The sequence below is a fragment of the Bos taurus genome, chromosome 17 (assembly GCF_002263795.3).
Source record: "Bos taurus isolate L1 Dominette 01449 registration number 42190680 breed Hereford chromosome 17, ARS-UCD2.0, whole genome shotgun sequence".
NCBI classification, from domain to species: domain Eukaryota; kingdom Metazoa; phylum Chordata; class Mammalia; order Artiodactyla; family Bovidae; genus Bos; species Bos taurus.
The window spans coordinates 53,843,635-53,871,205 of record NC_037344.1 but is presented as its reverse complement, the minus strand read 5'-3'; the positions used below and the strand labels follow the sequence as shown (position 1 = coordinate 53,871,205).

Sequence of the window (27,571 nt, the reverse complement as noted above, 5' to 3'; positions counted from 1 at the left end):
GGGGTGGGCCTAGGCCGCCTCCGAAATCCTAAACTGCCCCGACCGCCGGTGACAACGGTTCCAAACTCCGGGACCGCCCCTGCCACCCCGGGCCGGGCGCGGCCCAGCCGAGGCGGCCACCCCCAGGCCCCCTGCGCCCCGAAGACGCGGGGGAAGGGGCGCCAGGGGCCGCGTCCCCACGTGGCGGGGCGTGGGGCGGTGCACGTGGGGTCCCCTCGGCTTCGGGAACCCGGGGTCGGCCTCAGGGCTTTGTCTGCAATCCGGGCCGTAGTCCCGCACCCTGAGAGGGCGAAGGCGCCCGCCGGAGCTGCGGCGGCCGCGTCTCCGGCCAGCGGCCCAGCTCCCGCCGGCTCACCTGGGCTCCACGCTGCCGCCGCCGCCGCCGCCGCCGCCGCCTCCCGCGCTCTGCGTCCCCCGCTTGGCTCCGCTCGGCTCGGCGCGGCCGCGCGCTCCTCTCCGCGGCCCTGACAGGCGCGCGGGGGGCGGGGAGGGAGGAGCCGCCGGGTCCCGGCTCGGGCGCGACGCGGCCGCGGGCTGCGCGGAGATTGGCTGCGGCCTCTGGAAACCCCGGCGCGGAGCCACCCGCGCCCGCCGCGCGCCCCCGAGGGCTCGGCCGCGCGCCGAGGAGGGGAAGGAGGCGGGAGCCTGAGGAGACGAAAGTAGCGGCGCGGCTGAGGGCAGGGAGAAGATAGGGGAGGAGGCGGAGGAGAGGGAAGTGAGGCAGGGCCTGGAGCGGGGTCGGGAGAGGTTGCGGACCCGCGAGGAGGGCAGAGACCTGCCGGGGCGCGGGAACGCGGGAGACGGCACTGCAACTTTGCCTCCGCCTGCGGCGTCACCTGCCCGGCTTCTCCCCACCGCGACCGCGGCACTTCGCGCAGGCCGGACGTGCCGGCTGAGCTCGCTTCATTTAGTCAGACGCTGGGACTGCGGGGCGGCGGCTGAGCCACGGAAACTTCCCCAAGCCTGCGAGTCACCCGCGGCCCCGCCTCGAGGCTCGGCTCAGGTCCCGGGCTGCTATCCCTGCCCCAGGCGCCCGGCGGTGGATGTGGCCTGGATTTCGGGTCACCACTCGTTCGGGGGACACCCTTCCGTCCCCGCCTCCCCAGAGACCGCTGCTCGGGGCCCGCCCTAAAGGCTGGGGACTGTGTTCCTTTCCCACCGCCACTCCACCTGCATGTACCGAACTACAGGAAACCCAATGAAGTTCTGGCTTTCCCAAAGACTACTTGAGATGCTTTTCGTGACAGACATCATATTCTTCCCAAACATTTTGCCCCTTTGGCGCCTGACTTCGCTGGAACCCTTGGAGAGTGTTTAGTCTCCCAGCTGGGTGACAGCGCTCCGGGGAGGGGCTTAAGACCTCACAAGGGCTGCCTGACGCCGCCTGTCCTTGGATGGTTGCAAAACTCAGTCCTGAGTCAAGGTCCAAATTAAAGGTTCGATGTCCCTTTCAGTTTAGTTCCTCTGGCATTTTCACGCAGCAGAAGCGCTCACAAGCAATTCGGAGCGTTCCACTAAGATGACCGCCCATTCTGGTGTTATTCAACGTGCCAGCGTTCGTTGGTAAGAATAAAAACCTGGGAACAACTGTCCTAAATGTTTTCGGGAGAATGGATCAGTGAAACGTGTTATAGCCACTTGATGGGATATGATGCAATAGTTCAACTGAATACCTCATATCTATTTGTACAGACGGGGGAGAGCTCAAAACAAAATGCTGAGTAAAAAAGCAGGTTGCAGAACACAGTCTTTGTTGTTCACAGACACATTCCCTACATACAAGTGGTTTTTTTCATTGTTTTATTTTTTCATACAAGTGTTTTAAAAGGCAAAGGGAAGGAGACGTATGTATACCCGTGGCCGATTCATGTTGAAATATGGCAAAAACCCTCACAATTTTGCAAAGTAATTATCCTCCAATTAAAATAAATTAAATAAATGAATAAAAGCAAAAAAAAAAAAAAAAGGCAAAGGGGATGCATGCAAATGACAGTTTGCCACTAAGATAAGGAGACAAGGATAGAGAATAGACATGGGAAGCATAAGGAATGTTGTAAAGTGTCATGTGAAAGTGAAAGTCACTCAGTCCTGTCTGACTTTGCCACCCAGGCCAGAATACTGGAGTGGGTAGCTGTTCCCTTCTCCAGGGGATCTTTCCAACCCAGGGTTCCAACCCAAGTCTTCCGCATTGTAGGCAGATTCTTTACCAGCTGAGTCACCAGGGAAGCCCAAGAATACTGGAATGGGTAGCCTATCACCTCTCCAGGGGATCTTCCCAACCCAGGGATCAAACCCAGGTCTCCTGCATTGCAGGTGGATTCTTTACCAGCTGATCTACAAGGGAAGCCCTTGTAAGGTGTCATGCCTTTTACTTATAAATGAATTTGAAGCATATGGCAAAATTAATCAACAATCAATTCTGAATGGCAGATGCATGGTTCTGTATTTTTCTATATTTTTCTATTGTCTGAAAAAAATATATTTTGGGGAGTTGATGGGGAGCATTTTGAACATGTCTGACTCTATGGCAGGAGTCAGCAAACTTTTTCTGTAAAGGACCATGTAGTAAATATTTTAGGCTTTGCAGGCTCTATGGTCTCTTTTGTAACTACTCAACTCTAACATTCTGGCAGCCATAGACAAAAGTAAGTGAATGGGCATGGCTGTGTTTGAATAAAACTTTATTTACGAACACTGAAAGTTGAATTTCATTTAATTCTCAATGTCACAAAATATTATTGTTTTGATTTTTCTTCAACTATTTAAAAATGTATAAACCATTGTTAGCTAGAGGGACATATAAAAATAGGTGGCATGGCAGATTCAGCCCCTGGGCAATAGTCTAGCAACTCCTGCTTTGAAGAAACCAAAATAAATATTGATCTTTCCCCGTTGCTTGTTAAAATTTGCAATTCTATGTTTACATTGTGTTACTCAAGTGTCTGTATTTTAGTAGAATACTGGAGCTAATACAGGCAAACACAGATATATCTGTGTGTGTGGTAGTCGCTCAGTCGTGTCTGATTCTTTGCAACCCCAAGGTTGCAACTCAACTCAATGCAACCCCATCGACTGTAGCCCACCAGGCTCCTCTGTCCATGGAAATTCTCCAGGCAAGAATGCTGGAGTGGGTTGCCATGCCCTCCTCCAGGGGATCTTCCCAACCCAGGCATCGAACCCAGCTCTCCCACATTGCAGGTGGATTCTTTACTGTTGAGCCACCAGGGACAGCTATGTAAAGTAAGAAGCTAGTTATGTGAGAAATGTATGTCCATTCAAATCTAAATTCAAACCAAAGACCCACTTCTGTCTGGAAGAATTTCCTGAAATGCTGTGACCCAGGCCCTCCTTGACTTCTCCCCTTTCTTAGCTCCAACAACAAGGACTGGCCCACTTACTTGATGCTCAGCAACTGTGTCTTCTTTTTCTTTTATATATTTATTTAGTTATTTGGCTGCACCAGGTCTGATTTGCAGCACTTGGGATCTTCAGTTGTGGCATGTGAGATCTAGTTTCCTGACCAGGCATTGAACTCAGGCCCCCTGCATTGGGAGCACAGAATCTTAGCCACTGAACCACCAGGGAAGTTCCCACTGTGTCTTTAGTCTTTACTTTTCACTCCTGCCTTCTGACTTGCCAATAGAGCTATATATTCCTGGAGTACAGGTAAATACCACAATGAAACATTTGCTTACTGTGAACATTGTGGTTGAAAGCAGTGACTTTGGAGTCAGTCAGACCTAACTGAAATCACAGCTTCGCTAGTTACCAGCTCTCTGATGCAAAGAACTGACTCATTTGAAAAGACCCTGATGCTGGGAAAGATTGAAAGCCGGAGGAGAAGGGGACAATAGAGGATGAGATGGTTGGATAGCATCACCGACTCAATGGACATGAGTTTGAGTAAACTCCAGGAGTTGGTGATGGACAGGGAGGCCTGGTGTGCTGCAGTCCAAGGGGTCACAAAGAGTCACACACGACTGAGTGACTGAACTGAACTGAGCCTTGCATGAATGACTTTGGGTTCATCAGCTGTCAAATGGGGATAATAAACCTAACTCAGAGGCTTGGCTTGAGGTTTAGATACAGTATTGTGTGTAGGGTCCATTGATGGATAAATGGATAAAGAAGATGTATAATATTTAAACCTAATAGAATATTACTTAACCATAAAATGAATGAAATCTTGCCATTTGCAACAACATAGCTGGAAGATACTAGGAGGGTATTATGTTAAGCGAAATAAGTCAGAAGGTGAAAGATACTATATGATTTCACTCATATATGGAATCTAAAAAAGAGGAAAACAAATAAAACAAATCGAAACTCATAGACACAGAGACACATTGGTGGTTACCCAAGGGGAAGAGGGTTGGGGATGGGCGAAACGAGTAAAAGGAATCACATGTATGCTGATGACTAGACTTTTGGTGATGATTACTGTGGAATGCACACAGACGTCAAATCATAATGTTGTACACCTGAAAGATAATGTTACATAACTATTTTACCTCCAAAATAAAAGATAATAACTCAGTGCCTGGCACTAAAGTGCTCAAAGGTACTATTAGTATACTTAGCACAGAGCTAAAAACCCCATCAATTAGGTGCAGTGCTTATTAAAGTGAATCAGAACAGAGCTGAGCAAACACAATTGCCTTTCACTAACATTCAGCCGCTGTTAGGAGTCATCCCACTCAAGGGAACTGTTTTCTTCTTAAAAGATATGAAATTAAGAATTTGCTTTGCTTTTTGAGTTTTCTTCTCCAAGAACACCAGAGAAACCTATTCTAGGCAAACAGATCTTGTTGTCTTGACAACACAGATTGCCAAGAAAATAAGTAAACAAAGCATCTGAATCTTATTTTTAAGAAAACTTGGACAGTACAAGGGAGGGGATGAAAAGCAAGACTTTAAAATTATCTCGCCCACTAGGAAGGCATTAAAGTCCTGCCAAGACTTTGTCTTTTCCTTTCTGAACTGTTCTGTGTTCTACTCACGTTGTCCACTGGAATGTTCCACCTCCCAACATCCAGATAGAGACAGCAGAATTAATCGCACCAATGTACCTTATTTGATGAATTCTCTCCCATTCAATAAGACAGTAGAAAATGCTGGGATTAACAAAAAAAATAAAAGACACTGGTGGGGGGTGTGGGGGGGACCTTCCCTGGTGATCCAGTGGTTAAAACACCAGGCTTCCAATGCAGAAAGCGTAGGTTTGATCCCTGGTGGGGGAATTAAGATCCTACATCCCACATGCATGACAGAAAAAGAGAGAGAAAGGAAGGAAGGAAGAGGACCCCAAGAAGTTTCTTGGTTTTCTTCAACAGGCAGTGAAATTAATATGTGTGTTAGTCCCAAACATAAGCAACAGTATAAAAGGGGAAGTCATCAGCAGGAGCATAGATGAAGTTCATTTGCCTTCTATGTATTTTGAGAAAGAAGATAATTAGCCTGGCCATCCAAAAATAACAAAACATAAAACACTCTTAACAAGTAGTAGTATTCGAGGTACCCAGATGAGCACAGGGCCCCCCAGGTGGCACTAGTGGTAAAGAACCTAACTGCCAATGCAGGAGACTTAAGAGATGCAGGTTTGATCCCTGGATCAGGAAGATCCCCTGGAGGAGGGCATGGCAACTCACTCCAGTATTCTTGCCTGGAAAATCCCATGGACAAAGGAGCCTGGCCAGCTGCAGTCAAGTGGATCGCAAAGAGTCGGACACAACTGAGGCGACTTAGCATGCACACACACAGATGAGCACAAAGGCAGCCTGATGAGAAGGAATGAGAACCTTATCACACCTGCACTGAATCCTGACTGGCCTTCCCTAGTGAGGGGGCTGAGTCAGGTCAAGTCTCTGGGCCTCAGTTTCCTCACCTGTAAAATGGTATTTGGCTCACAGGCATTAGAAATGCTATGTGTGAAAGTACTTAGCTCAGCATCTGGCCTGTACTGGGTACTAGATAAATGACAACTGATTTGATCAATTACGTATTCAACAGACAGAATGTTCTCCCAAACAGTAAAGTACTTTTCAAAAGTCTGGGGCAAACAGCTGTAGGGTAACACAATAGCAACCTATTAGCTGTTATGGGTTTGGGTGGTGAGTGACTTAACCTCTTCATGCCTCAGTTTCCACATCTGTTAAATGGGATTATTATTATTGCCTACCTCTTAGGACAGTTGTGAATAATGTGTTCTTAGTCAGTGAAAATAACAACACTCTGTAAGTGTCAAACTGTGTACTCACCTGCCCCAGGACTGAAAACACAGTAGCAAACCTTAGGGGGAGAGTTCCCACCGTGCCACACCCCTGGCATAGGTCATGACCCCACTCCTCTCTTTCCCTTTAAGGATCTATCCTCAGGTCTCTGGTAGAAACCAAATGCCCATTGGCTATTTACTTTTAGTTTTCTCCTCTTCAAACATCTTCTTCCTTTAACCAAACCTTCTTTTTCTTTTATATTGGACTATAGCCGATTAACAGCATTGTGATAGTTTCAGGTGTGCAGTGCAGGGACTCAGCCATACATATACATGTATCCATTCTCCCCCAAACTCCCCTCCCATCCAGGCTCCCACATAACATTAAGCAGTGTATCTTGCACTATACAGTAGGTCCTTGTTTGTTATCCATTTTAAAAACAGCAGTGTGTACACATCAATCCCAGAGAAGGCAATGGCACCCCACTCCAGTACTCTTGCCTGGAAAATCCCATGGATGGAGGAGCCTGGTGGGCTGCAGTCCATGGGGTCGCTAAGAGTCGGGCATGACTGAGCGACTTCACTTTCACTTTTCACTCTCATGCATTGGAGAAGGAAATGGCAACCCACTCCAGTGTTCTTGCCTGGAGAATCCCAGGGACAGAGGAGCCTGGTGGGCTGCCGTCTATGGGGTCGCACAGAGTCGGACACGACTGAAGCGACTTAGCAGCAGCAGCACACATCAATCCCACACTCACTATCCCTTTTCCCCCTTCTTCCCTTGGGCAACCAGAAGTTCATTCTCTAAGACTGTGAGTCCATTTCTGTTTTGTAAATAAGTTCATTTGCATCATTTTTTTTAGATCTGCATATAAGGGATGTCATACAATATTTCTTCTCTGATTTACTTCACTCACCATGATAATCTCCAGGTCCATCCATGCAAATCACTGAGTCTTATACCTCTACATTAAACCTCCTGCAATTATACTGTTCTGATTCTTCATTCCCAAATGCTTCACCAGGAAAAAAAAAAAAACTAATTAGCTGTAACCCAGACAGTTATGAGTTTGGGGGTCACTCTGGTGTTTCCAAATTTCCATTTAACCTACTATTCCTTCCTGAAGAAGTCCGGCTCCAGTCAGCCAATCTCAGTCACAGACGGCCGGGAGCCGCAGACTCTCTTTATTAGCTTTGGATGCAGGCCTGGCAGGGTGAACGTGCAGCAAGCTGAGAACAGGGTCAGGCAGGAGACTTCACAGGGGTGCCAACTGTGCAGTCAAACAGGGCTCTGTGTTTAGAAGGGCCCGCACCTGGTTTAATGCTCTGCTTAAAATATAGGCCTGGTATTTTTATTTTATTCAGGGCCTCACAGTTTACGTAGCTGGTCCTGGTCAGGTGTAATGATGTCTGGTTTTTGTCACCCCACCTCTTGGACTTTTGTACACTAAGGGCAGAAAGATCCCTTCTTAGATTGGAAGGAGCTTAAGTACAATGACGAAAAATGACACTGGATGAGAGAATACATGGGAAGAATAGAAACTGATAATAGTGGTTACTGCCTGGGAGGAAGAATTACATTTTACTACACAGCCTCTAACAATATTTAAGTTTTACTGTCTATATATATAACCTTTCAAATAATTTTAAGATTTTTAAACATCAACATACCAATTAGTGTCTCTATCCATACTCTTTTATTTTCACAGCAGCTGTCTTTGGCCAGTGAACAATCGCACCCTCATGAGTGGGAGTTGTTTTATACTATTTCAAAGAGCTCCGGGGGTAAATTGTTTCCCATCCGAAGGTTTAAATTTAACAGAGAAAGAGCCAATGATAGAAGTTGCAAGATTTGGTTGGTTCCTTGTTGCTGTTCTGGATTTGAAACACAGGGATTTTTCTGTGAATTGCTGAAGACAAAGTCACAAACAGAACAACAACCGGCTTCTGCTTAATTGCAGGGATGAGATATGTAAATTAGATACAGTGCATATTTGAGTGATAGCATCCACACACCTCTGAGCTTCAGACCCTTTCTCAACTTATAATCACCTTATTCAGGAGGAATTCCTTATCTCACCCCTCATTTACTTAGTTAAGTAAAGAAAAAACATACTCATGCAGAAGAGATGAGAAAGTCAACACCCACAAAGTGACTGAAATATGCTTCTTGTCATGGGTCCAAAAACCCATAAAAAGACCTCTTCCATCTTAATCTCCAGTCAGGGATTGACATGTGCTTGCAGGCACACACAGGCCCACAACGAGCAGCAGTCCAACAGAACAAAGCAGGGCAGCTTCGAAGGAAAACTCAAGCCTCTGAAAAACTGGCCTCAACCCCCTTGAGAGATCTACCAATACTCACAAGAGCTCTTGTCTGAGCACAGATGCAAGATGAATTTTACACAGTGGTGGAGATTGTGCGCGATTTCTAATAAGATATTGGCAGTTTTGCCTGGAGAGAATATAATCTTTAACACTTGCACTAATTTAGCAATAAACCAGGCATTTATTAAGAAAAAGTCAGTATCCTTTCTATCTTTTCAAAAGAAAGAAGAGGGAAAACAAATGTGTTTATTTTAGCAACAAAATAAGACAAGACTAATCAGAATGCAGTTTACTGGTAAGACAGACATCATATACATCATGTATGTGGAGGGAGGGAGTATGAACAAGTCCAAAATCTTATACTTTTTGCACAGGCATCCAGTGGGGATGTTCTCACTAGAGAAGATTTATCAAGGGCACCCCGTGAAAGGGCAGGTCCTGATGCAGCTGCCGGAAGAGCATCGCACACCGATTCCTTTCCTGAGTCTTCCCCAGGGTGTGGTAGAGTCTGGCCTGGAAGTAAACGACGTCTCTGATTTGCTCTTTGCAGTCGACCTTTGCAAAATAGTTCTTGGCTTCGTTGAGGTTCTCAATGGCGGCCTCCAGAGCTGTTGGAAAATGGGGGAAATACCACACATTTTTAACTCAATGCTTCACATGTAGTTTTCAGACCTTCATATCTATTTTTATTGATTTAGCATGTACCAGAAACTTTTACATTCTACTCTTTGAGAAAGAGAAAAAAACAAAAAACAAATAAAAAACTAGGTCTTTAGTCCTGCTTTCCAACCTGGCACCTAGGTTCTGCAGGGTTAAAATAACAATTCACTTGCCTTCAACCTTCATGCAAGCACGAAAGTGAAAGGACTTTAAATGGTGCATGAAATTTTCACATGTATTTGTGAACACTCAAAATTTTACAAGTGTTTTTAACAGTATTGCCTAAAAATCTTGTATGGTTTCCTACCTTCTGCTTTCTTCAGTGGCTCACAGGAAGCTGCTGATGCCACCTGGCACTTGGCCACCAAGAACATGGCCCGGCCTTTGTCCAGGACAGCCCCATCAGCCAAGATGGGCTCGATGGCCATATGGAGAAGACTTAAGGCCTGTTCTGGGATTCCAAGGATGAGCTGAAAAAGAAACATCATGGTGCTATACACACCCGCACCCACTGCCCACTACAGGAAGGGCTTCATTTCTGGCTCTGCTCTCCTGAATTGCAATGTCTGGCTTACTTTCTCCCTAACACGTACTATCTTTAATGTGTACCACACTCTTAGAGAACAGAATGCGTGACCATCTGATTTCAGACTACAAGAGATAAAGGCGGGAATAGTTATTTATACTATAGAAAGGTTTCTGTCTCTACAAAAATCTTTTACATTGATGATTCAAAAAGGCTGAAGTAGCTGTGTAAGGGAGGACTTCCCCGGTGGCCGGATTCCCTCATAGCTCAGTTGGTAAAGAATCTGCCTGCAATGCGAGAGACCCTGGTTCAATTCCTGGGTTGGGAAGATCCTCTGGAGAAGGGAAAGGCTACCCACTCCAGTATTCTTGGGCTTCCCTTGTGGCTCATGTGGTAAAGAATCCACCTGTAATGTAGGAGACCTGGGTTCGATCCCTGGACTGGGAAGATTTCCCTGGAGAAGGGAAAGGCTACCCACTCCAGTATTCTGGCCTGGAGAATTCCATGGACTATACAGTCCATGGGGTTGCAAAGAGTCAGACACGATTGAGTATGGCCGAGTGGGTAAGAATCCACTTGCCAATGCAGGAGACGCAGGTTTAATCCCTGGGTCGGGAAGATCCCCTGGAGAAGGAGACAGCAACTTACTCTAGTATTCTTGCCTGGGAAATTCTATGGACGGAGAAGCCTGGTGCGCTATAGTCCATGGGGCCACAAAAGTGTCTGACACGACTTAGCGACTAAGCAACAATAAGGTGTGGATCCTACCAGGTTGATATACCCAGGAAGAAACAGTCCCTTCTCTCATGGTCTTTACAGTCTACAGGGGGAGATGGAAAACAAATGCAAAATGCAATTTAACTTCTAAAATATTTCACTGAACACATGACTTCCTTATTTCCTTATCTGTTCTCTTGTTAAATCAAGCACAGCTCTGGGCTGGCTAAGTCATTAATACCATGCAATATCCTCAGTGAAGAGGCGCATCCTCCTTTGTAAACACACAGCTCTGTAAAGCCAGTGCCACTGGGAGGTGTCAGCTTGTCACCAAGTTCACAACTCCAGACTTCCATGGAAGGCTTGCACAGTGAGACTCCATATCCAGATTTCAATATCGAGAAGCAAAAAAGCTCACTAGGATCCTTTTCAAAACCAAAGAGTAGTAACAGACTCACCAGTTCTCGAGTACTAACATGTGCTATATAAACAGCAATTGGTTTACCTGGGCAAAAGCCAAGTTCAGCACCGTTTCAGAGGCCAAGTGCTGCAACCGGTACTCCTTGGAGAGAGCCAGGGCCTGCAGGAGCACAGGCAGTGCGATGGTCGGGGAGGAAGACCGCCAGTACAGCTCCGCCACAGACAGCAGGACGCTGCCCACAAAGAGGAAGGCACGTGTGAGGAAAACCAGCACGAAGCACCTCCGAGGGCAGATGCACAAAAGCCCTCCCTTACCTGATCACCATCTCCGTGTTCCTGGTTCTCTGACAATGAATCAACAATTTCTGTAGAAGCTTGTGTGCCTCTGACATTTGGTTCTGAGCCTGTAGGACAACTGCTTTTCTGATACAGAAAGAAAATAGACGCGAATGGTTATGTCACTGTTTTGTGAGGGTTTTAAGGAGAGTCAGCTTCAGGGTTAGAATTCCTGTTTCCTCGATTAGCATGTAAACCTCCCAAGGGGAATAATTGCATCTGATATAATTTGTGTTAAAAGAGAAAAAAAAAAGTGTATGTGTGTCTCTGTGAGCACATATGTGAACACACACACACACATATACATGCACACAAGAAAAAAAATCTGGAATTAGAGATAGCATATTAGTGCTTATCTCTGAATAACTTTCTCCATTTTGCTTATTTGGATTTTCTAACAGCCTATAATAAATAGGTAATAAACAGAAAAGAAATTTTTTTCCTAGGCCAAAGTTAATAAATTAATTCACGAACAAAACTAATAAGAATAAAGCCATTTGAGAATTATTTCATTCTGGGGTTGAGGAGTTTTAAAAATTTCTTACCTATATACACCCTCTATGCTATTAAGAGCTGTGATTCCTGTAACGAGCGAATCAGCTAAATGATATTTGCCATCATTCATTGCTCTGTCAAACTGTATTTTTTGATCACACAGCATCCATAACTAATGAGAAAAAAAACAAGTAAAAACAGAATGACAGATGTTCACCTCATTATTCAATAGAAACAAAAGTATTTTGGCTCGCTTAGTAAATATCCTTGCAATTCACACACATTTTTTTTTAGACTTAAAAAAAATTTTTTTAATATGTCAAGTATTTAAAGAAAAAGCACTAAATAAAATAAACACATGTGTGGCAACCATCAACTTTGTCAAATCACAACATTTTGCTTTATGTGCTTGAGAAACTGTTACATGTTGAGGTCCTTTGAAAATTCCATTCTCCTCTCTGTTTTCAAAGGAAACATTTGATTTGTTATCATTCCCATTCATGTTTTTATACTTTTACAAAATATTTACTCATCCTGAAACAATATATAGTATAATCTTACATTTTTTTAAACTTTGTATAAATAAACAGAATCATACTGTATGCATTCTTTGACAACGTGCTTTTGAGCTCAACATTATTTGGGCGGGGGGGGGGGTGCTTATGCATGTTAACACAAGTAGTTCTAATTAATTTCTTTTCACTGGTGAATAGTTTTCAGTTGTATGAAAATGTGACAACTTATCTGTTCTCGTGTTGATGGTAGTTCCAACTTCTCACTTTTCTGAACAGTGCTGCAGCAGACACTCTCCTACATCACTTGGGTGCAATACTTATCCTGGGTACACAGCAAGCAGCAGAGAGGCTGGGCTGTAGGATATATACACCTTCTCCTTAACACAGCGGCCACTTGTTCTTCAGATGGGTCACACCAGTTTACAGTCCCACTGGCAGTGCATGATATCTTATTGCTTCACACACTCACCAACAATCAGTGGTGTCAGATATTTTACTTCTGGCTGATCTGATGGGTATGAATATCTCACTGTTTTTTCGTTTGTATTTCCCTTGATCAATAGCCAGGTTGAGTGCCTTTTCATCTATTTATCAGCCCTATATAGATGTATTTTGTAGAATGTGAGTTAAATTGTCTTTTTCTTTACTGTGCACCTTCTTTAAAAGTGAGCGTTACCACAGAACCACGCTTAATTCTTTTTCCCCACAGCATCCTTGGGTGCTAAGCTTCTCTTTAGTTTGCTCACCACCTTTCTGTCTGGGTACTTTGAATTTAGCTCACAGTCTGCTGAATGCAGCAATGAGATCCCAGCATAGCTTATAAGCAGATGGGCATCCACACCGTATCTACTGAGGTGGGGCCAACAACCCACGTGAATGGCAGCCTTCCTCTAGGGACCAACAGGAGGAGATCCTTAGGCCATGGTCTTTTATGATTTCAGATTCCCTAATTGTCTGAAGGCTAAACTGGATAAGGGGAGGAAGAGAAAGATGACCTTCGTAATAGATTTTCTTGGCTCCATCAGAGATGGAAATCTGTGCAACAAGGAACAGAGAGCCTAGGACTGCTTTATAAAGCTCATTCCCTCTGGATACAACATCTGCCCAAAAGGTTGGCAGCTGGAGCTGAGAAGTAAAAGACAGAGTAACAAAATGGAGACCTAACTCTTGATCTATCAAAGGACAATTGATTAGAGATATAAGGGATATTCATTTAAAACCATGAAGACAGGAATGAAAAAATATCCTACTTTAATCTCTTTTCAGAGTTTATTTCTCAACCTTGAACACATCTTACAGAGTCTCCTATGCTGACCAGACGTCACAGAAAGGAAGCAAGAGGTGACGCTCCAGTATTCTATTCCGACAATAATACACTACATATGGTCTTTTCAAAAATAAACTGATGACACACAAAAGGCAGGTTACCTGGGCATGCTGACTATTAGGTGGGAATCTCTCCTTCAAGTGCTTTAACACTTCTGAAGCGGCGGCGAAACAGCCCTGAAAGAGAAAGCCACGGTTTGTTTAGCACACCTGCTAAACACCTGCCCTGCCTGCTGCCCCACACACAGGATGTTGCTGCGACTCACCTGTTTTTGTGCAGCAACCTGGATGCCCCTAGGCAGAGAGTGGCAAATATCAAAGGGCCTTTTTTTTTTAGGCTCTAATGTATTTCACGTATACTTAAAATCATTTTTTTTAATTACATGTGTAACACATGTTCACTCTAGGAAAAAAACTTACAAAATACACATGAACAATGAGAAAAAACACAAATTACTTTTAATCTCTGAGAAGATAATCATAGTAATTTCTTGGCACATACCTTCTGAACTTCTTATATGCACATGAATATGAAACATGTAAATATTCCAAAAATAGGTATATGTACCATTTTTTATACATTGCCTACAGTACTCCTTACCACACAATAGGCACTCAATAAATATTTTTTCAATGAGTGAATCTTTCCAGTGTCAACAAGCCCAAATCTATACACCATAGTACTTTATTAGGTGAATAAATTATAGTCCACCAAAATAATCTCCTTGCTTGGAATATTTTGATTGCTTCCAATTTCTTCCATTTTAAAAATGCTAGAATGACTATCTTACTGCATATATCTTTTCATACTTGTCCAATTATTTCCTTAGGATAATACCTTAGAAGTAGAATTGCTGGGCTAAGTGGTAGGCACGTTTACGCTTTTTGACACATGTATTACTAAATTGGGCTTCCCTGGTGGCTCAGATGTTAAAGAATCTGTCTGCAATGCAGGAGACCTGGGTTCAGTCCCTGGGTCAGGAAGATTCCCTGGAGACAAGAATGGCAACCCATTCTAGTATCCTTGCCTGGAAAACTCCATGGTCAGAGAAGCCTGGTGGGCTACAGTCCATGGGCTCACAAAGGAGTTGGACACAACTAAGCAACTAACACACACACACATTACTAAATTACCATATAGAAATGTACCAAATACTTTTCTTTTGTTTTTATTTGTCTTACATTTTGGCTGTGTGGTACGTGGGATCCCAGTTCCCTGAACAGGGGTCAGACTCGTGCCCCCTGCAGTAAAAGCAGAGTCCTAACCACTGGACCGCCAGGGAAGTTCCCTCAGAAATATACCAAGTACTTTTACGCTGGCATCCTGCACCTTTCTCCTCCCCTTATATTTAATTTTCTTTGCCTACTTGTTTGGTGAAACTGGTTATTTCACTGTATTAATTTTAATTTCTTTAATGACTAGATTGAAGTTTTTTTCATGTTTTATAATCATTTATGTCTTTTTCTGTGAATACATGTCCATGTCTTTTTCACATTCCTAAATAGCTGTTTATCTTATTAACCAAAAAGCTTTTCAATTTATCCCAGTCCTCTGATTAAGTAATTTATCTTTAAAAAAAAAGTTTATTTATTTTGGTGTGCTAGGTCTTAGATGGGGCATGCAGGATCTTCCATCTTCACTGTGGCATATGGGACCTTTAGTTGCGGCATGTGGGATCTAGTTCCCTGACCAGGGATCAAACCTAGGCCCCCTGCATTGGGAGAACAAAGTCTTAGCCTCTGGACCACCAGGGAAGACCCTGATTAGGTAATGTATCTTCAGTCTATATAGAAGCTCACTTAAGACCACAAGTGAACTTCTATTTGAAGTAGATGAAATGCAAAGTACAACTGAATTACAATATTAGATCATTAATCTTTTTATTTTTGTGATTTTAACTGGCTAATATTGCCAGTTATTTTCATGACTACCCTATGGAGCTGGGCGTGTGGATGGCTGTCAAACCTTCAGGCCAAGTAGAAAGAACAGTGCACAATTGGCAATACTCGTCCAAAACACTCCCATGGTGACCTGTCACTTCCTGAGGCCGGGAGAGGAACGTGACACAACCAATCAGAATTACGCAGAGAGAGCAAAGGGGGCCAGCTCTCTCAACACTTCCTCTGGCCTGTAGGAGGAAGCTTGCCAACAGCAGCTCAGACCCCATCACTTCTTTACAGGTTCACCCAAGCACCAGACACTGCCATATACCACAGGGCAGCACCCAGTTTATCTGGAGATCAATTTCAGGATACAACTTAGAGCACACACAAAGGAAATAAAAGAGCAAATAGAAACTTGTGATAAAACTGCCTTCTCCGCAGCTGGCCAAGCTTAATTTCACAGGTGTAAATCTAATCTGTGTAATTGAAAATGTAACAGTCATCAGCCCAGTGGGTTCATCTACATGGTCGATGTTCTAACATTAGAGAAGTCTTTCTAAGGCAGGTTGAAGAGCGGTGGGGAAAGGGACTGAATGGAAATAAAGCAGCCACTGTCTTCTAGCTGTGCAATTAGAGGCTTCCAATGGAACCAGGCGATGATGAGGGCTTTCACAGAAGCCCAGAGATGGAAGTGGGGGCGGGAAATGGAAAGATTAATACAAAGTCAAAGAGTGAGATTACTTTTCAGGTCTGCTGCTGCTGCTGCGGCGCTTCAGTCGTGTCCGGCTCTGTGCAACCCCATAGACGGCAGCCCATCAGGCTCTGCCATCCCTGGGATTCTCCAGGCAAGAACACTGGAGTGGGCTGCCACTTCAGGTCTAATCCCCAGTAAAAATCACAGAACAATTAACAACTGGCCTTGGAGAAAGTGTCAAGGCTAAAGAAGTGAGCCAAGACCAGATTTTTGTCAAGTAGTTCTCCATTCCAGCAGAAAAGAAATAATTTCTACCCCACATAACCCAAAAAGGACCAAAGGGAAGTTATTTCACTGTTTATTTTTACTTTTTTGGTTGTGCCGCTTGACTTGCAGGATCTTAGTTCCCCAACCAGGGATTGAACCTGGACACTCGGCAGTGAAATTGTGGACTCCTAAACACTGGAATCAAGATTGCCAGGAGAAATATCAATAACCTCAGATATGCAGATGACACCACCCTTATGGCAGAAAGTGAAGAGGAACTCAAAAGCCTCTTGATGAAAGTGAAAGTGGAGAGTGAAAAAGTTGGCTTAAAGCTCAACATTCAGAAAACAAAGATCATGGCATCTGGTCCCATCACTTCATGGGAAATAGATGGGGAAACAGTGGAAACGGTGTCAGACTTTGTTTTGGGGGGCTTCAAAATCACTGCAGATGATGACTGCAGCCATGAAATTAAAAGACACTTACTCCTTGGAAGGAAAGTTATAACCAACCTAGAGAGCATATTCAAAAGCAGAGACATTACTTTGCCAACAAAGATCCATCTAGTCAAGGCTATGGTTTTCCCCTGTGGTCATGTATGGATGTGAGAGTTGGACTGTGAAGAAGGCTGAGCGCCGAAGAATTGATGCTTTTGAACTGTGGTGTTGGAGAAGACTCTTGAGAGTCCCTTGGACTGCAAGGAGATCCAACCAGTCCATTCTGAAGGAGATCAGCCCTGGGATTTCTTTGGAAGGAATGATGCTAAAGCTGAAACTCCAGTACTTTGGCCACCTCATGCGAAGAGTTGACTCACTGGAAAAGACTCTGATGCTGGGAGGGATTGGGGGCAGGAGGAGAAGGGGACGACAGAGGATGAGATGACTGGATGGCATGACTGACTCGATGGACGTGAGTTTGGGTGAACTCCGGGAGTTGGTGATGGACAGGGAGGCCTGGCGTGCTGTGATTCATGGGGTTGCAAAGAGTCGGACATGACTGAGCAACTGAACTGAAACACTGGACAACCAAAGAATTCCCTATTTCACTGTTTAAGGCTCGGGTGAGTGAGAAAGGGGCTTCCCAAGTGGCTCAGTGGTAAAGAATCCATCCACCTGCCAAAGTGGGAGACGCATGTTCGATCCCTGGGTTGGGAAGATTTCCTGGAGAAGGAAATGGCAACTCACGCCAGCATTCTTCCCTGGAAAATCTTATGGACAGAGAAGCCTGGTGGGCTACAGTCCATGGGGTCGCAAAGAGGCAGACATGACTGAGCAACTAAATAACAACAACAGTGGGGAGAATACTATGAGAAAGAGTCACCAGGGGACACTTTAAATGGGTGGATTGTGGGGCATGTGAATTACATCTCAATAAGGCTGTTGGGGGAAAAAAGTTAATATGAAGCTTATACCAATACCTAACTGAATGTGCCCTGACTCATTTGTTACAAATGCTCCGCTTAACCAAGGCACCAGCAGAGGAAAAGAATCAATGTTAAAGAGGTTCCAGTGCCATTACAAGAAGGAGAAAGTGATTAATGTGCAGCATTCCTGGAGGAGAGCAAACGGCAAGAGCCGCTGGCCTGTTTTGATGTCAGGAAGCATGGGTGATGCTTCCCAGGTACAAGAAGAAAGCAGCTGATGGAGGTGCAGGCAGATGCCATCGGCCAGAGCCCATTCACGCCCTCTGTTTCCACAGCTAGTTAGAGAATTGTAAAATGCTAAAATATATCCAGTAGAGAGAAGTATTTACAGACTTCTGAAAGGGGCGGAAACCACTCAAGGATCTTCAGGCTGAGGATTAAAGAATATTGAGTGCTATGATGCAACCTAGCGATCATTATTATCCCACAAAGAGGTGGAGAAAATAATATGATCAAGGAAATGCACTTACAGCAAGGCAGCAGTTAGTGAGTTAGCTCTAGATAAGAGCATTCCCCGACCTTTTCTCATGAAAGTAGATGTTTTTGAGCAAAGGGAAAAGAAAGCCGAGAGCAACATGAGCAACCCTTGCATCAATCCCCTATAAAGAGATTTATGTAAAATTACTTGGGTTGTAAGTCAAGGTTATGCCCTACTCCCAATGTCTTTCTTTGGAATCAGTAAGCCTTGGGTTGAAGATCTGACACTGACATTCACTGGTCTAGGACTTTGCTCCCAGGAACTCGGTTTCTCTTCTGTGAAATGGGATGATACCAAAGCTGACCTGATGGGGCTACTGTGAGGAATCTGGATAATCACACATGGAAATCACTGAGCCCGGCACAGAACAAATGTACGACACACCTTAGCTGTTATCATTTTAGCTGTGTTCTTATTATGTTCTTCCCTTTCCCACAAACACACAGCTCTTCCACCCTAAATTTCAAAGGCTCCTTTTTATTCCATCTGTTACCTAGAAATAGCTGATCTCTTAGTCCCTTCCCTGATGCCGGAAGAGGTCCTCAGCTCCACAAACCTTGTAGACTCTGTACCCAGTCCATTTCTACTCATGGGATTTCACCCTTTCCGCCACTTCCATCCAACCAGAGCTGTCCAGTGCTTTTGTTGGAGAAGACTCTTGAGAGTTCCTTGGACTGCAAAGAGATACAACCAGTCCATCCTAAAGGAGATCAGTCCTGGGTATTCATTGGAAGGACTGATGCTAAAGCTGAAACTCCAATACTTTGGCCACCTCATGTGAAGAGTTGACTCATTGGAAAAGACCCTGATGCTGGGAGGGATTGGGGGCAGGAGGAGAAGGGGACGGCAGAGGATGAGATGGCTGGATGGCATCACCGACTCGATGGACATGAGTTTGAGTGAACTCCGGGAGTTGGTGATGGACCGGGAGGCCTGGCGTGCTGTGATTCATGGGGTCACAAAGAGTCAGACACAACTGAGCGACTGAACTGACTGAGAGAAAAGAAACGGCAGAGCCTGTACTGCTCCAGAAGCACGCTGGCCGGGTCACCTGCCTACCTGCTCCGCATGCAGCTCAGCGAGGTGACAAAGCGCTACAGCGAATGACTCCGTGTTGTTCTGCTGCACGCCCGCGTTCACCGACTCCAGGCTGTTCATGCTCAGCAACATCTGGGCTTGCTGCAGGGCCATAGTGCTGGGGAGAGGACATAAAGGCATCCCCGTCAGTTGAGAGACCCAGGTGCCCCTCAGCTACACCCTACAGTTACCCCGAGAGGAAACGGGAGGAGGTGACGCCTCTCTGCAGGTTCTGGTTCCGTGAGAGCAGCTGTCTCCCAGTGCCAGACCTCCTGTCCTTGGGACAAGGAGAGCAGGAAAGCAATCTAGATGTGCGGCCTCAAAGGAAACACATGGTGGTTATGACACCACGGGGAGCTCCAAGTTCCAGACCTCCCCCACCCCATCTCTGCCTGTAATCTTCCCTGGGGCCACAGTATGTTAATTAGCTTTCACGGTAAATTCAGACTTGATGCCATCTTGGCACCGGCTGCTCTGACAGTGGAAGCAGTGGCCAGTGTCTGCATCTGTTTCACACCACACTGTGCCAAAAATTATTTCAAGTAGAAAAACAAGACTGATACAATAGGCACTTCCTTTCATCACTGAATTCCTAGAAACAGCAGATTGTCTAGGTGAGAGGTGAGGTAGCAACAGGGCTCCAGGATTAAAAATCTGGTTCAGAATTTACTTCCAAGCTTGGACATGAATTTGAGCAAACTCTAGGAGAGACTGGAGGACAGAAGAGCCTGGTGGGCTGCAGTCCACAGGGTCGTAAAGAGTCAGATATGACTTAGCAACTGAACAGCAACAAAGGAGGCTAAATGGAATTAAACACCAGGCCAGAGATGGTCCAGAGAACACACCCTGGTTAACAGGGAAGCAGCTTTCATCACATAACAGCTTTGGGGTTAAGAGGGTGCTCAACTTGAGTGACTGTGGCCCATGGCATCTCAGAGTACGGGCATGGTGTTTGGAGTCCAAGGATCTCAGTTTGAGTGTGGAGGTCCATACTTGTTAACTTGTTAACTTGTTAACTCAATTGTTATCTGGGGCAGATCAGATGTGTGAACCTTGTCCTACGTATCTGAGAATGGAGATCACCCCCCAAGCCACCTCCCAGAGCAGCTGGGAGGAATAAATAAAAACAGGCAGAGAAGGAGCTTCCCTGGTGATCTAGTGGTTACGAGTCTGCCTTGCAATGCAGGGGACACCGGTTCAATTCCTGGTCATGGAAGATCTCACATGCCTCAGGGCAACTAAGCCTGTGGACCACAGCTACAGAGCGTGAGTCCTAGAGTCCTTGAGCCACAACTACTGAAGCCCACCTGAGAACGAGAGCTGCACAGCAGGAGAAGCCACTGCAGTGAGAAGCCTGTGCACCGCAGCTAGAGTGGGCCTGCCTGCAGCAACTAGAGAAAGCCCGCACGCAGCAACGAAGACCCAGTGAAGCCAAAAATAAATAACTACTTAATTAATTTTAAAAAGAAGTAGATTAAAAAAAAAAACAGGCATAGGAAAAACCTTTGCAAAGCCTGTGTGCAAAGTAGAAAATATTTTAAAACTTTAAAGCACTTTCTTTAACCCCCTGCACAAACAACCTCCATCCATTTGGCCCTCAGAGCACTGGTCTGCTGGCTTCCGCTCATCTGTAAGAGGACTTGTGTCCTCGCAGCCCTGATGGCGGGCTTGAAGACGCACCTACGGCCATAGAGTCTCCAGATGGCTGTCTTCTGGGCGATGCTGATATCGATGAGCTCTGACAGGCTGTGTTTCCAGTGCAGGAGGTCCGAGTCCTTTAGGGCATCCATAAGTTTGTTTGCCGTCTTCCCAGCAAAAGCTCTCTGCTGAACCAGGGACTGTATTCCTAGGGAGGCGAGGTACTAAGGAGACAGACAAATGCACAACTCAAGATAGAGATGACAAGACAGAATTTGTTTTGCTCTTCAGAAAGTTGTGATATTTCAACATGTGCATAATGACATCACTATTTATAAAGAAAGTACCTGCAGCCTGACCCTGACCCATATGAGAAATGTTCCTGAAAAACTAGAGGATGGAAGAGAAGCTAATGGTACAGTGAGAAGGGCCAGCTCTGAAGCTAAATGGATCTGGACTTAAACACTGCCTCTGCTGCTGACTGTGTGACCTAGGGCCAGTCACTCAGCTTCTTAGACAAGCCTATCTGTAAAATGGGCATCAAACCTATCATGCAGACTTATTTTAAGGATTAAAATGAAATAGTACATGTTAAACAGTGCTCGGTACATTATGTAGTAGGAGATTAAGGAAAAAATGCCTATTAGGAGCATAACTATCTCTTCATTAACTTCTGGTATAATTTTCAAGGATGAAAGCTCAACTAAAAACAAGTCCACTTAAATCCATAACAAAAAATGTGCTTACAAAGTCTATCACTTGTTTTTGGTTTTTTTTGAGGCAGAATAAGGTTCTTTGAGCAATAGTAATCTAGATTCTACAGTCATTACTACTTCATGTGTAGGACTTGTACCCTTTCAATGCCCCTCAGTATCTGTCATTGGGGAATACAGGTTTACTGGTTCGTGGCTTTGTTTATTACTTCAAACAGGGATCAGTAAATTTGTTCTATAAAGGGCCAGAGAGTAAATAATTTAGGGTTTGCAGGCCACATTTGGTCTATGCCACATATTCTTCTTTGTTTTTTTCCCCCAACTATTTGAAAATGTAAAACCCATTCTTAGCTTGAGGGCCTTACAGGAGCAGGCAGTGAGCCAGGTTTGGCCTGTAGGCCATAGAGTTTGCCGGTCACTGGTTTAAAAATAAGTCTTTCTTAAACATTTTCTAAATAAAGACGTGGAAGTTTAGTGCTGATCAATACACTAAACAAAGATCTCATCAAATTGATAAATGGAACTTTCACGGATGTTATTAGGATAAGAGGAGGAGAGAGAAACCTATTCAAAGAACTTAGTGGTTTGATTAATAATTAAGGTCACATGAAACTACCAAGAATAAAACCACCCCAATTGTTTAAACAATCTCATAGAAAGATGAGCCTTACTGGTAACCCAAAATGAACAGCTTTCTTCACAGAATGTTCCAGCAGAACATAGCTATCAGATCTCTTCTGTCCCAGCACGTAAAGCCAGCTCTGGCAAGAGAAGTCATCAAAATGTATCAAAACAATGATAATGGCTAATGTTCTACTGAAAGCATCAGCATGGTTGTAAGAACAAATTAACAAGGGACAAAATAAGCCCTCTAAAACACTTTCACAAATTATGAACCAAAATGAAACCCATCTAACACATTAAAACCATCAGACTGAAATAAACAAGCCATTTATCTTCTTCACCTCTGAGAGCCATGAGTGGCAAATGTTCCAGAAAAAAAAGACATGAGGCCCCTGGAAGGCTTGGAAGTGAGACAGTAAAATTCTCAGGTGGTTGCTGAACTGGGTTCTACTTGTTTGATGATGTGCGTGGTGATGACGCTTTGACAGCACAAGCTCTTATCCAGTTACCAGCTGCTGCAAACACATTTCCTTCATGCCAGTGTCTGGTGCAACAGTTTTGCATGGCAAACTGCATTTAAATTTGTAGACAAGAAATGTCCCCGAACAAAATGGACGTCAAGAATTAAAAAAGATAAATACAACTGGGTTGCCTTTCCTGAATCCCCCTGACCATCTAACTAGTTTCCCATCACCATTGAGGACCTTCCAACTGCAAAACAACCTAATTCATATGGGGCCTTTCAGAGGCCAACAACCCAACCCACGGGCAGAACTTCCAAGACAGGAGGGTGACCTCACCAAGCAATGCTGGAGACACACGTGATCGTTGGACTCCTGGGCAATTCTAATTGCCTCCTGCAGGGCAAGCTCTGCCTGTTGACTAACGACAGAATGAACATTAATAACTCATTAACAACCGTAAACATGTATAAGCAACGGTAACAGGAAGTCATCTATATGGTAATTCACCAGCGTGCAGGCCTCTGGGTTGGAAGTTGAAACCGTGGGCTTACTCCTCAGAGACACCCCCATCCCAGTAGCAAAAGAAACTAACAATAGAGATATAGAACATATCCCTGCTAAGGTGGAGTTCTACTAAAAGGGACCTGAAGTACTGGTTTTTCCCTATCTCAGCTCCTAAGATTTTTTTTTTTTTTAGTTGTCTAATGCTGAGGGCTTCCTGGGTGGCTTAGCATTAAAAGAATCCTCCTGTCAATGCAGGAGATGCAAGAGACACAGGTTCAATCCCTGAGTTGGGAAGATCCAATGGAGAAGAAAATGGCAACCTGCTCCAGTATTCTTGCCTGGGATATCCCATGGACAGAGAAGCCTGGGGTGCTACAGTCCATAGGGTTGCAAGAGTTGGACATAACTGAGTGACTAAGCGCGTGCACGCGCGCACACACACACACACACACCCCCTGCTGAGGGGAGGGACAAGGAGAGGATGTAAGATTTTACTTCTCATCACCTTCCTTTCAGCATTATTTGAAAAATTTTGTGAACTATGGCATTTTATACTTCTATAATTTTTTTCAAAATTAGTTTTGAAAAGTATTTGGAAGATTTTCGCTTCTGAGATTTCTTTTTTCTACTCATGTGGTTCCTCTCCATCTGGGGTGTCTCCCCCAGCCTTGCAACTTTTGTGAAAATTCAGTCAACTAACTATTCTTGGCCCCACTGAGCCTTCACTTCTGAAAAAGTCCATAGAAAAGCTTGCAGTGCTTAATTAAATATTAATACTATTGTATATCACCCTCTATTTAATGTTAGTTTTATTTCTTTAACCTGCAGGGGGCACCAGAGATGTCTTAAACTTGGAGTTTCCCAGTCTCAAGTCACAGAAGTTCTGTAAATGCTGGGTCACTGAGATCTCAAAATAGAATCAGAAATTCTATGGGTATCACTTATGTAGGGAAAATTTTATGCAAGATTTTTTTCAATAAGAGCAATATTAATTTTATTAATTTTAACAGGGAGAGCTGAATTCTTCCTCAATACTATCTATTTGGATAAGGAAACATTTTTACCTATTTCATATTTCTCTTAAATCCCCTTTAATGCTAAGATGCACCAGAATATAAGCTATTTGAAGGCAGGAAGCATATCTTCACACAGAGGCCCCTTATAAATGCCAGTCAATTTAACTTTGTTGAACATCTGATGACCAAATAAGTTATGTTATGTTTAGAAAAAGTCTTCTGGGAGAATTGTACAGATAGGATGCTAAACAGGACTAAAGAAAGATTATTCTTCCCAGAGAGGAAGAAAAAGTAGATAACCAACACAGAAACTTCAAAGTTTCTGGCAAATCCTTGAAGAACCAATGGTTTTCCATTGCTGCTAATCAGAAATGCCTTTGATAAAAATTTTCATTAAAGAGCAAGAAGCAAACTGGTTGAAATATTGGAAACATGCTGGCTATCACACTGTTTGCAAAATGCCAGAGCAGAAAGATCTGTAGCCTCTAACAACAGCTTCCTATGTCATTCAGAGTAAAAGCCAGTGTCCTTACTTGGGCCTACAGGACCCTAAATGCTCTGACCCCTGCCACTTCTATGACCTCATTCTCCTCTATTCCCCCCTTACTTATGTCACCCTGACCACACCTTTTGTTCCTCCTCAAACATGCCAAGTAAATCCTGCCTCAGGGCCTTTGTACTTGCTGTCCTAGGCGACATGAATACTCTTTCTCCAAATACACACACAGATTACTCACTCCCTCAAATCCTTTATTTAAATCTCTGTTCAAATATTAACAAAGGTTAGGAAGGGCCTTAATATTTAAACAGAAATTTTACAAATTGAAGATTAAGACCAGTGCAATCATCTGGAAGAAGAGTGTTACTTATGAAAACAATAGCACTCATCACCTCTCTTTAATCCCTTATCCTGATCTATCACTACCTGATAAATTTAGGGTTTATTATTTATTTTTCCCATTGGAAGCTCCATGAGAACAGAGTATTTTTTTTTCCCCTTTTTTCACTGCTGTATCCTTAGCACCTAGAACAATGCCTAGCACATAGATTTTTAAGAAATTACCACAATCCTATTAGCTCAGGGGCAATTATACAGCCTCATAGCTCCAGGACTAAAAATAAAGAAGCCTAGAGTTGAGTAAATCAGAAATTAACTAGTAATTAATTCCATACAGTTAGCTGCCTATCCATTGATAATATTGCAAACACAGAAAAATTCTATACATCAACAGACTTATTATTTGTATCTACCAGACTACATACAAACTTCCAAATGCAAGGGCAAGCTGTGTGTAACACAGAAACAAGTTATTGGCAAATATTCAAATGGTGTTGTTATTTATTATGAGTACATAAAACATGAAAGGCTGTGATCAAAGAGGTTACTAAAGCTGGGCAGACGAAAAGAAGTTGACTCTTAGAATATGGAATCTCACAAAATCATAGAGTTCAGAGTAGCCTTAAACATTTTTTGGCTCAAGTATCAATATGAGGCTTGAATTCTCTGAATGTCACCCCCGCTGCACACCTGAGCACTCTGCTGACACCTTTCTCAGAAGGTTCTATACAAAGAAATCTCCTCCTCATAAACAGCAAAAATGTTTTGCCCTTTAACTGGCACTTACCAGCTCTCAATCTTCTCTAGTAGCCACACCCTTGATCAATCTAAGTCCTTTTCACATGACCTTCACTACAGAAAGATGTCAAATAAACGCTTGGCTAAACTGTTTCTTTTCCAGGCTAAACATTCTCACATCCTTCCCACACTCTTCATATGGCATGGCTTTGAATGCCTCCAGTGAGACTGTTCCCCAGGCAAGCTCCAGCTTGTCTATGTCCCTTTGAAAATGTGACAATCAGAAGTTATTAGAAATTCCTTACTGTTGCCTGGGCCATAGAGCAAGGTGCAGAAGTCTCAGTTCTTGAACTCTGGACACTACACTTCTAGAAATACACTCTAGTCTCTACTCAAAGATGCCTGTGACAGAAACTAATTTTTCTTAAATGGGAAAAAGCCATAGGGAAGCAGAGAGACTATCAGTAATTTCCTACCTTTTCACCATTATTCACATTATTTCATTATTTTCAAAATAGATTCCATATTTTGCAAGACTATCCTGTTAACTCTATTTACTAAATATTAATAACTGATCAATTTCCTATTTTTATTTATTAAAATCATAGGCATACCTTAATAATGGCATAAGTCAGTGTCACCTCACTGAGCCCCCTGAATGCCAACCAAAACCACAAACATGTGACTTTCGGCAATCCACATAGTCTTTTGTCAAATAAAGGCACAGCTTCCTTTTGGCTTTTTGAAATACTGAAAATAACTTTTACATACCCATTATTTCCTCTGAAAAATCCTGTTGGGAATCTTTGGCCTAATGACCCAATTTCCTTTTAATTCAGTGCCCATTGTTCTTAGAAGTAAAGCAAGAGGCCAAGCACTTAGACGGTAATGCTAAATTGTGACTCCAGGGGGCAGACTCTTTCATTATCTTCTGTTCAGTGGAAAAAGCTTCCTTCTTTGCAAGTTATTGACAAGCTCAGGTTGAACAATCTCTTTTTCTCTTTTCTTCCCCCTCCTCCTCCTTTTTTAAAAATATACAGCATATTTTTTAAACTTTTTATTTTATATTGGTGTATAGTTGATTAACAATGCTGTGTTAGTTTCAGGTGTACAGCAAAGTGATTTGGTTATATATCTATTAAATACATGTATCTATTCTTTTTCAAATTATTTTCCCATTTAGATTATTATGTAATATTGAGCAGAGTTCCTTTGCTACACAGCAGGTCCTTGCTGGTTATCTATTTTAAATATAAAAACAGTGTGTGCATGTCAATCCCAGACCCCCTAACTATCCCTACCCCCCACCCTTCCCCTCTGGTAACCATTAAGTTCATTCTTTAAGTCAAATACAGCCTATTTTTAAAAACACATCTCAATTAACATTTGAGAGATAGTTTCTTCAATTTCTACATGGACAAGTTTATACACTTACTAGTGACCAAAGCGGCAGTGCAGGGCAGCCAGGTTTAGAGCTGCGTATCTCAAGCTCCGGCCATAGCCCTCTTCCCCATTACTCTTGCTTTCGGCTCCAGTAAGAATCAGGCGGTCAAAATAATGAAGGAGGCTGTGTGTTGAACTGAAAACGTCTTGAACTCGGAGGTTGTTTAAGTAGCTGAGGTAGTGCTAAAAGGAGGAACATTCAACATATTTTAAATGTTAAGTTCCTCTTGTGTTAG

The 27,571-nt window shown here is 43.7% G+C and overlaps 2 protein-coding genes across 9 annotated transcripts in view; both read right to left on the bottom strand.

Annotated features, from left to right (window-relative positions):
- Positions 1–477, bottom strand: part of CAMKK2 (calcium/calmodulin dependent protein kinase kinase 2) — a 52,588-nt gene extending 52,111 nt beyond the window's left edge. For all 4 annotated transcript variants that reach the window (XM_024977130.2, XM_024977132.2, XM_024977131.2 and 1 more), the window contains exon 1: positions 356–477. The gene's annotated coding sequence lies outside the window, so the exon portion shown is untranslated. The remainder of the gene's footprint in view (positions 1–355) is intronic.
- An 8,223-nt stretch (positions 478–8,700) lies between these two features.
- ANAPC5 (anaphase promoting complex subunit 5) overlaps positions 8,701–27,571 on the bottom strand; it is a 35,090-nt gene continuing 16,219 nt past the window's right edge. For 4 of the 5 annotated variants that reach the window (XM_015475490.3, XM_059876134.1, XM_024977410.2 and 1 more), the window contains exons 5-15: positions 27,328–27,518; positions 23,133–23,214; positions 22,380–22,469; positions 21,038–21,219; positions 19,340–19,475; positions 13,637–13,711; positions 11,744–11,865; positions 11,178–11,285; positions 10,948–11,095; positions 9,507–9,669; positions 8,814–9,147 (exon numbers count right to left, since the gene is read on the bottom strand). In XM_015475490.3, coding sequence (XP_015330976.1) covers positions 8,936–9,147; positions 9,507–9,669; positions 10,948–11,095; positions 11,178–11,285; positions 11,744–11,865; positions 13,637–13,711; positions 19,340–19,475; positions 21,038–21,219; positions 22,380–22,469; positions 23,133–23,214; positions 27,328–27,518 — 1,509 coding nt within the window. In that variant the 3' untranslated portion in view covers positions 8,814–8,935. Of the gene's footprint in view, positions 9,148–9,506; positions 9,670–10,947; positions 11,096–11,177; positions 11,286–11,743; positions 11,866–13,636; positions 13,712–19,339; positions 19,476–21,037; positions 21,220–22,379; positions 22,470–23,132; positions 23,215–27,327; positions 27,519–27,571 lie in introns of all 5 variants that reach the window. The other variant, NM_001192945.1, reaches the window with a different exon arrangement.